Here is a 9,718-nt window from a genome sequence, read left to right as displayed (position 1 = left end):
CAGCTGTTTAGCACAGTAGTCAGGCTTTGTAAATTGTACCATGGACTAACTAGTTCAGGGGTAGGCAACCTTGGCTCTTTTATGACTCGTGGACTTCAACTCCCAGAATTCCTGAGCCAGCATGGCTCAGCTTGGAAACCTCTCCCTTTCCCCTCAGGTGGCTGGCTCAGGAATTCTGGGAGTTGAAGTCCACGAGTCATAAAAGAGCCAAGGTTGCCTGTCCCTGAACTAGTTTATCTATCAATATTATGACCCTCTGCCATCAGGCTTAACATTGAAGTAAGATACTGGATTTTTCCATTCTCCATAGACAGACACCAGACAAAGACATTGCCAGCTTCATCCAGGCAGGCCAACTGGTTGGAGTTAAGGTGAGCAAAAGCCAGATCTGCCACGCCACCCGTGAAGCCTTTCAGAAGCGTCCGCTCAGCCGTGCTGACACTCAGCACCCGCACCATGGCAGAACCACTGCTGGCACCTGGAGAAAAGGGCAAAACATACCTAGTCAAGATGGGCAGAGGAATGCTAATTCCCCTTTCTGTTGTAGAGATGGAACCAGGTCCAGCACAGGCCACTGGGCAAAAGTTACGCTGCAAAAGAAGCCCAACCTGAAACTTCAGAATGGACAGGAGGAGGATGGGGAGATGTCTCACCTCGAATAGCATAGGCCAGGTAGGCATTTGAGACAGCAATGAGGTTGCCATAGTAATATTTCTGCTCCCAGTCATATCTGGCTACTGGCTGGATTTTAACCTGGTGGGGGAAAAAAAGAAACAAAGCAAAAGTTGTACCATGGGAATCAATTCAATACCTATCAAAAAGGAAGGCCATACCTAATAAAGAAGGCCATCTATGGCAGGGGTAGGCAACTACGCCTCTTTAAAACCTGTGGACTTCAGTTCCCAGAATTCCTGAGCCAGCAAGGGAGCTGAAGTCCACAGGACGTAAAGGGGTCATTGCTGCCCGCCCCTGATCTATGGCTGTTCTATGACAGTAAGCTGTGAAAGTGAGAAGGAGATGGCCATTGTCTAACCTGTAGTAGAAGGAAACGTGAAAAGGAACCAAATCAGCAAACAAGCAGGTTTACCTTGTCAAACCACTACTTTTGAATATTTTAAAATGTTTCTTAGCGACGAGGAATCAGGAACGATATGAAGAAGGAAAGAATATTGTCTACTGCATACAGACATATTGGACAACAAAATAACAAACCTTTTGTTCCTTAACAAGACATAAATAACTAGCTGACAATATCTGAAATTACAATTGCACATGGATTGACAAGGTGGGTAATATAACTGAGCAATTTTAAGGGACTTTGTTAAAGAGACCGACTGATTGGCAGAAATATACATGAAGGCAGATTTAGAGTGCCATCATTAATTTAGTATTCCAAAAGATGTTAACTTTCTTTGGGGGTTTTATCCAAATAACTCTAATGCATAGTGTTTTCCTACCGTACCGGTTTATTCACAGATAAATCTGAAGGGAGAAAGGACTGAAGTGTGTTGGACTGAAAATGGAAAGAGAATGGGGGAAAGAACTGCCAATCTCCCATGCATTAACTAAAGTGTCTTCCAATCAATCTACCTCTCTTGGATCACAGCCAGCCAATATATCAAGGCCATAATCTCAAGCGCAATGTCTGAACACATACCCAATATAACATCTGCATCTGCCAATGCTCAATTATTTTTTTTTACATATTTTAGAATGTTTTATATATTTTTTTCTATTATAATACCAGTATCGGTATGAGCTTATCATCAGCAGGTGAGAAGGGAGTTATGAGCTACGAAGAAGGTAATTTCTTGTATTTACCTTATTGCTTCCTCTTGCTTTACTGGTGATGCTAGAATCGCTGCTGGCCACTATTTCAACATCTTTAGCAACAATCACCATACAGGTGGAATTATCATCTCCAGAGAGGCAGCTAAAAAGTGGCCGGGGCAGGCAGTAGAGAGAAAAAGAAGTCAGTTTCCAGGATATTAAGGGTAACTTTTTTCTCTGAATTGTTCAGAGTCAGGACTGTGCTCACCATACGCATAGAATCAAGCAGATGACTTTGCTACTGCCTTGCAGAATTCCCAACAATGTATTTTACAGATCCAGATTGAATAAAAATGGGCAAAAGAAAACAAACCAGGAGCAGCAAGAACAATAACCCAAAGAACGAAATAAACCAGGAACAATAAGCCTCAACTGACAATGACTGCTCTTTTATAAGACTGGTTTCTCCCGTGCTCTTCTAAATCAACCTTCCCCAACCAGTTCTGGTTTCTCTCCAAATATGCTGGACTTCTACTAACAGAGTGCCTGAAGCCGAAGTTCATTTGGAGACAAGCAGGCTGGAAAATGTGGCATTAAACACCAATTGGTGAGGCACATCAATAGACTCAACCCACCCCAGAAACTATACACCATTTTACAAAGCCTTAACATTAGGGATACCAGAATGGATGGGAATCCAATCTCTGTAAGGAGAAAACATTTGCCAGGATGCTTCTTGATAAGCTTATTCCAGAGACCACAAAATCACACATATTCTGCCCTTTCACTTTTGCCTCACCAATTAAGATACCTACATAACTTGCTTCTCCTGTAGTGCTCCAAGAGGAACAGTTTGTGGAACAGGCTTAGTTGAGGATGAGCCATCTCCAGCTGCGGTGGGATCTGGCACCAGAAGGCCATTCAGGTCACCATTATATGAACTGGATGTTCTCTGGTTTTCATTCACTGACCCTGAAAGATATGAAGAATGGGGAAACCGAGAGAAAAACCAAGATTCATATGTACTTAGTCTTGTCAGAGTTGTATATATTTTAAATTAGCCTGCCTTTTACTAAAGTACTGTGTACTACTGATTTATAAAACAGCAGTGTTTTTCATAGAACAAAGGCAGATTTGCACTTAATTCCAGAAGTCTATTTTGGGCAGAGAGGGAAAAAAGAACTGTCTTTCCATTCTTGCTGATTTTTGGGGGGGAGGTAGAAACTTGGCTTTCTGTTACAAATCACCCATAGATTTAAAAGCATATCCCAGTCTACAATCTAATTGTAGGGGTTTTTTTTTAAATGAGTTTTAGATAAATTGTTTTCAATAGAAGCCAAGTGAATAGTAGCTTGATACGCTTCAACTTTAATCTATAATATTACATCAAACATTTTGTTCATGGCCAAATTATTGACTCTTTCTAGAACAGCTTTCCCCAACTTAGACTTTCTCCAGATGTATAGATTTCGACTTACAAAAAGTTCCATTTCATGATTTCCCCAACTTTTCAAGGGCTTTAAATATCCCTACAAGACTTTCAAATGAAGTATATCAAGCTACTATTCACTTTGCTTCTATTTAAAGGAATTTATCTAAAACTCATTTTAAAAAAAACCCTACAAGACCACATAAATTTTCACACAACACAGAAAGTATCAAAGCAATTGCCCAAGTATTATCATACTGCAGTTTTTATAAAGACAACCACACTCATTATTTATTACCACTCTAAATGTCAAACAGCAAGTAAGGTTTGACAAAAGAGGACAAGCACAGAGATGAGCTAGCACTAATGCAAGTATTCAAATGATATATTTGTGGTTTATATTTATAATTTTACACCACAAGTCAGTCCTCAAAATAAACAAAATTATTGTTATTAACCACACAATGTTACAGAACAACACAAGCCATTTTCTGTGCTGCTAAGCATGGAAATTACAACATTCTGAGTACCAGTGGACAGAATAGTTTAATAAGGGGACCTTGGCTATAAGGATGAATATGCAGAAATGTTTCAGCAATGCTTTCTTTTTAAAAAAAACACCACCATTTTTAAAATGGCTTTTTAAAAAAGTGCAAATATCTAATTGTTAGATTATTATCAAAACCAATAATCAAAACCAAATAAGCATTAATTAAGTATAAAATCACTACGCTGAATTAGTATCTTGGCACGAACCCTTAAATTTGGGTGCGTGGAGGAGTCCTTGTAGGAAACATGTTGTGTGAACAACTAAACAGGTTGGAGAGACAGCTAGATGGATTTAGTTAGCACCAAACAAGAAGGCAGATAGAAGTTTAACCTTAAATTTGAATGGAGGGGGGGGGGAAGGTTTTCTTTAGATAGTCTGCCTATATTTTAACTGCTGTGGAATTCGGGGGGGAGGGAGGGTTGAAGCCCACCCATGTTAAAAGAGGGCAAGGTTAAAATACGCCGATTTAGAGGATTGGATAAACTAAAAAAAAGGCTGAAAATAGAACAGAAAATGTGGATTACATAAACGAACATTGATCCAAGAAATCTGAACACAGAATACTACCGTATATATTCTGTACAGTGCTAGGTATCGAAGATAAAAGCATGAAGTGAAAAATTATCATGTAGCTTTTGATTAAAAATTTTAAATAAAAATATGTATAACAAATACTGATATATTTTAAAAAAAATTAAAAAAAATTTTGTATGTATTTTAATGTTATTTTAGAGTCACAGTAAGTGTATACTAGTGTGTAGTAATAGTGAGTAGTTGGGGATAGAATTTGATTATTGTGTGTTTATTTCCTAGATTAGCTTTGGGAAGTCCTGGGGCGGGGGAGGGGGGGAAAGGGGTAGGTTTGTATTATAGGTATATTACATGTACGATTTTTTTTTTTCTAAGGAGGTGTCCGGTGGTGCCCCAACTGCACAAGACGGGATGGTTGAGTGAGGAAGGGAGGTAGGAAAGAGGGAGGAAGGAGGAGTGGTGGTAGTTTGGGAGGAGGAAGGTGTGGTAAGTGGAAGAGGGCGGTGCAGGGGGGGGGGGACACCGGACACGTCTGTGAATGTATTGATTAGTGTTATTCTTTTGGGTTGATATTGTGATAAAAGATCTATGTTTTTTGTTTTTAATTGAAAAATTAATAAAAAATTTATTATATATTTATAAAAAAAAAGAAGCAAGTGATATATTGATGCTTTTTATTCAGTGAGATCTCCTGCCTCCCCCCTTTTAATCAAAACCTGAGATGCTCTGGACTGGGTTTAGTGGGAGCTGTTCCCCAACCAGTTTGCACAGGTCAGCAGCCTCTTATTAATTATCACCCCCATCATCCGCTTCGGGTAGGGCTGAGTCCCAGCGGATTTGCTCCCAAGCCAAGGCAGGGGATGTTATCCCCCCGCCCCGAGGGCAAACCTCTGCCTCCGCCTGCCCGGCAACCGGGGCCCTTCAGACGGGGCAATGGCGAGGAGGGAAGGGAAGGGCAGCCGGCTTCCCTGCAGGGCGCCGGATCTGGGAGAGAAGCTGCTTCTCGTTTTTTCCGGACGGCGCCAGCGCATCAGGGCGGCCACTCGCGCTGCCCCCTCCAGCCCCGCAGCGGAGCGTCTCTGCCCAGCGCCAGACCCCGCCCGAAGCGCCGCCAAGGGCCGCCGCCCGAGACCCGCGCCGCGTCTCACCGCCCGGCCGATCCAGCTTGAGGATGTCGCGCAGGTGCTGGGTCGCGTCCTCGATGTCGATGCTAGCGGAGGCCATCGGGCCCCGCCAAGGCCGAAGCCGCCTCTCACGCCCGCCCGCCGCCCAGACAGGCCGAGCCCGACTCGCCCGCCCCCACTTCCGCTTCCGGTCCGCACGGCTTTCTCCTCCCGTCGGAAACCGCATCCCGGCGCGCGGGTTCCTCCCAGCGTCGCCGCCGCCGAGGGCGCTCGCGGGAGTGGGAAAACACGCGTCGAGGGGTTGTGTAGAAAAAGGGGCGAAAGGGGAGCGGGGAGTCCTTCCTTCTCCGGCCTTCCATGGCCGGGCTTTCCTTGAGCCCTCCAAAGCGACAGGAGACAGCCGGGCTAAGATTGCAGGGAGGCGTCTTTTTCAAAGAATAGGGCGGCAGTCCAAAGCTGCCTGGTTCTGTCTTGTTGCGGAGATGCTTTTGGGCTGCATCAAACGAAAATGTAGGTATAGGTTTTCCCCGGACAGGGGGATAGATTCCCCTTGCATATATATCTATATACAGCCTCATACAAAGATGCGAACACATCCCGCCATCCCGTCCCGCCTTCACCAATGTACACGTTACTTTTTTCAGACCGACAGGTCAGTTGTATACATTGATTTAATCAGTAAGTAACCGAGTACAGCGATTCTTATTTCTAAATGTGCACGGGGTTGCTCCATAAGGAGTCTCGGGAAGTCCTGCTGCTTAAGAAGTTGTATGTTAAACAGCCATTTCAGTGATGCACTGGCTCCTCATTAAACACTCTGTCTAGAAAGTAATTTGTATTTCCTCTCTGCATAAAAAAAGCATGTAAATACTATTTATATAGGGAGTCCTCGATTTACAAGAGTTCATTTAGTGACTGTTCAAAATTACAATGGCACTGAAAAAGGTGACTTATGACCATTTTTCACACAACCATTGCAGCATCCCCATGGTCACGTGACCAAAATTCAGATGCTTGGCAACTGATTCATATTTATGACAGTTGCAGGGTCCTGGGATCGTGGTCGTCTTTTGTGACCTTCTGACCAGCAAAGTCAATGGGGAGTCCAGATTCACTTAACCACGTTACTAATTTAAGAACTGCAGTGATTCACTTAGCTGCGGCAGAAAGGTCATAAAATGGGGCAAAATTCACTTAGCAACAGAAATTTTGGGCTCAGTTGTGGTCGTAAATCGAGGACTACCTGTATTTAATAATTTGACAATACAATGAATTACCAATGATACTGGTAATATTTGATCATGGCAGATGAGTGTAGAAACGATATGAAAATAAAAGGAGAAACTTCTGCATTATTGTACTTATTATCCAGCTTCTCCCATAGAAATGTAGACGTTTTGCTGAAGAGTTAAAGACTGTTCCAGCAAACAAATCTCTGTATTAAAGACAGGTATTGGTAGGCAAGATTAAGAAACATGATGCACCAACCACAGTTCTCCATTAATCTTAGATTTTATGTTCTTGCAGAAAAGTTGTCAAATCTTTGCAACAAATACAGGAATAGTTTTTTAAAAAAACTTTTCTTCAAGAACTGTGTGAAATATTGACAGCTGACCACCCCATTCATTTCTCAGTGGCTTGTGGCTTGCATAGAAAACTGGGAACATTGTGGAGTTGGAATAAGTCTAGAATGGCGATACTCTGTGGTGGAAAATTACAGTACAATTCAGTGTAGGACTGTACAATACTTGACCATAACATCCTAATTAGGATACATGTGAAGACTTAACTCTCTGGAGAAGGCTATCTTGCTGGAAAAGGTGGAAGGAAAACAGGACAATCAGCAAAAGGTGGATAGAGGTAATGGAGATGACATTGGAAGAGTTTGAAGGTCGAAGTTAGAGAGATTATTCTGACTGGTTCCAATGTACTATTACCCCAACAGAAGGATCACAAACCAAATTACTGTAAATTGTTCAAGGTATGATACATGTAAGAGGTGCTAAAATTACCTCTTTATTATACATCACAAAATATGTCACATAGAAATGGCAGAAACTTGAAAAAGGTTTTTGTTTTTTTTACTAAGCTATATTTTGCTTACAGGCATATAAAGAATTGTTTCTTTGGCAGGCAAGCACCAGAATTCAAAAAGGATAATTTAAAAGCATTTTTATTTTAGAGTGATTATCTCTCGCTGGATATCTGACCACCTTTTTCACGGTCATTGCTTCACTATAGTTAAACAGCACCAGAATGCCTACCTTCATTTTCATTGTTTCTTAAATTTCTAAGCTTAGCCTTACAAAGAGTGCTTGTTAAAGAATTTTATTAGTACATTTGCCACAGGTACAGTCTTAAACAAGCCAAGATTACACAGCCCATAACGGAATGGGTAGATAACCTTACTCCACAAAACCTCAGCATATTTATTGGTAAAACTAGCGATGCTCCGCAAACCAAGCTTCACAATATTAAAGTCTGCTTTCTTTACCATGTACATCAAGTATTTGTTATGAAGCAGTGTGTAAACTCAGCAGTTCTTGAATACATTTTGCTTCCGGCAACTGATGCCAAATTGAATAGTATACTAGCAAAGTTTTAGGGCACTTTTGTATCAAAGTGAAAAACAAGAAGGAGAAAGAACTCTAGAGCTTATGACTTACATATGTGGGCCTTGAAAATGTGTTTTGTTTCTTGTCCAGCATTTTACAAAAACAGATAGAACGTGCCTGGTGAACCATAAAATATAGTAGATGGGTTGTGAGCATGGTGAGTCACGTCTACACAGACCTGATCTACACATATCCCAACAGAATATCCCTTTTAGTATTTTTATAGAAAGAACACTGTTTATTTAAACAGCAGCTCAATAACCTTAATCTATTTACATGTCTTCTATATTCCCAGACCTAATATTTTATTATCCTTTCTTGCAGCAACTAATGTCTTTAGGATACATTTTGCCCTTCCAGCATGCAATTCTAATTCAGAAATAGTTTATATAAACTTTCCTTCCTGCAGCTTGAACCAGGGAAGAAAGCAGCCAGTTTTTGCTTCCAACTAAAATCTTAGCTTCGCTTAAGGAAGGGACAATGTCTAATCGAATGCCAGGTACTAATACTGAAAGCTGAAGTAGCCACAGTTCACAGCGTGTGGAAAAATAGTCATTTCTTCCTTACGGATGACAAAAGGCATTCCTCATTTGCTTAGCTAAAAAGAATAAAGCCTCTTTAGGCAAAATGTGTTCCTATGAATACGCATTCAAGGAATTTTTCTAAGGCATTTTGTTTATATATGGCTATTACATACTGCTTCATTAAGGCATATACCTATTCAACCAAAACGTGACACCATGCAATCCTTCCAAACGTTCACTAGCCATTCTGAATAGGGTGGTGCTGAGATACCCAAATTAAACTTTCCTTCATCACTAATTCTTCATAAAAAGAATCTTGTCACCAGCTTTGAATGCTACAGTGTTGAAAACAAATTCCATCGACAATAGTTTTCAACTAAACCTGTACGTAGGTACTAACATGCTAGCTTTTATGATCCATTGCCCAGCCCAGACTGATTAATTTCAACGGAAAGTTAGGACATTCTGAAGCTTTATATGCTAACCTTTTAAAATTGTGACAAGCTTCAAAATGCATTCCTCTTTTTAAAAAAAAACACAGCTATTCAGCTGGTGTGTACAATTGCAATTTCTTAACAGGCACGGGCCTAAATTAATGAATTTGAACTCAGTTCTTCCAAAATTGAACATCAATGATTAATAACTGCATACTTTTTTTTTTTTTGCTGTTCGTTAGCATGTGGAATTAGGCTGTGTTAACCTGATTGCCAGCCCAGCTTTAAACTTTTAAGTTTAGAAAATAGAAAAATAGACTTGGGATGGCGTAAGGCCTATGAATTTAAACACCCAGAAGAACAATCTGGCCATTTTGAAGATAACATTTCTTTTCTGTAACTTTTATCAGCTTTGCAGCAAATGGTACTTCAAAAAGAACTTCAAATACTGACCCAACTGGACCATTAAAATGGTGCTACTGGTGGCACTTAGCTGTTGTTTATTGCAACCAGGATGCAGCAGACACTTGGGATATCAAAATAAGCGACAGGCAATACGGAATGGGATCTGGCACTCTCCTGATCTGGATCAAAGGTAACATCTCATTTTGAAACTGGTGCCCTGAAGATGCTGAATGCAATGACGACTCAGCTTTTGATTATCAAAATCAGAATATCATGATGCCGACTAGGAAAGGATAACATGGAGAATTAAGCCTCAAAAAAAGCACATGCGCATTG

At 40.9% G+C, this 9,718-nt stretch overlaps 1 protein-coding gene across 1 annotated transcript in view; it reads right to left on the bottom strand.

Annotated features, from left to right (window-relative positions):
- EDC4 (enhancer of mRNA decapping 4) overlaps positions 1-5,504 on the bottom strand; it is a 36,295-nt gene extending 30,791 nt beyond the window's left edge. Inside the window, exons 1-5 of the mRNA XM_029284453.1 lie at positions 5,429-5,504; positions 2,586-2,742; positions 1,822-1,933; positions 654-753; positions 289-478 (exon numbers count right to left, since the gene is read on the bottom strand). Coding sequence (XP_029140286.1) covers positions 289-478; positions 654-753; positions 1,822-1,933; positions 2,586-2,742; positions 5,429-5,504 — 635 coding nt within the window. The remainder of the gene's footprint in view (positions 1-288; positions 479-653; positions 754-1,821; positions 1,934-2,585; positions 2,743-5,428) is intronic.
- Between the last annotated feature and the right edge of the window lie 4,214 nt (positions 5,505-9,718).

This window comes from Protobothrops mucrosquamatus, unplaced genomic scaffold, assembly GCF_001527695.2.
Source record: "Protobothrops mucrosquamatus isolate PMUCROS unplaced genomic scaffold, P.Mucros_1.0 scaffold605, whole genome shotgun sequence".
NCBI lineage: Eukaryota > Metazoa > Chordata > Lepidosauria > Squamata > Viperidae > Protobothrops > Protobothrops mucrosquamatus.
Note: the sequence above shows the minus strand (reverse complement) of the source record. Positions and strands in the feature narration are given on the sequence as shown.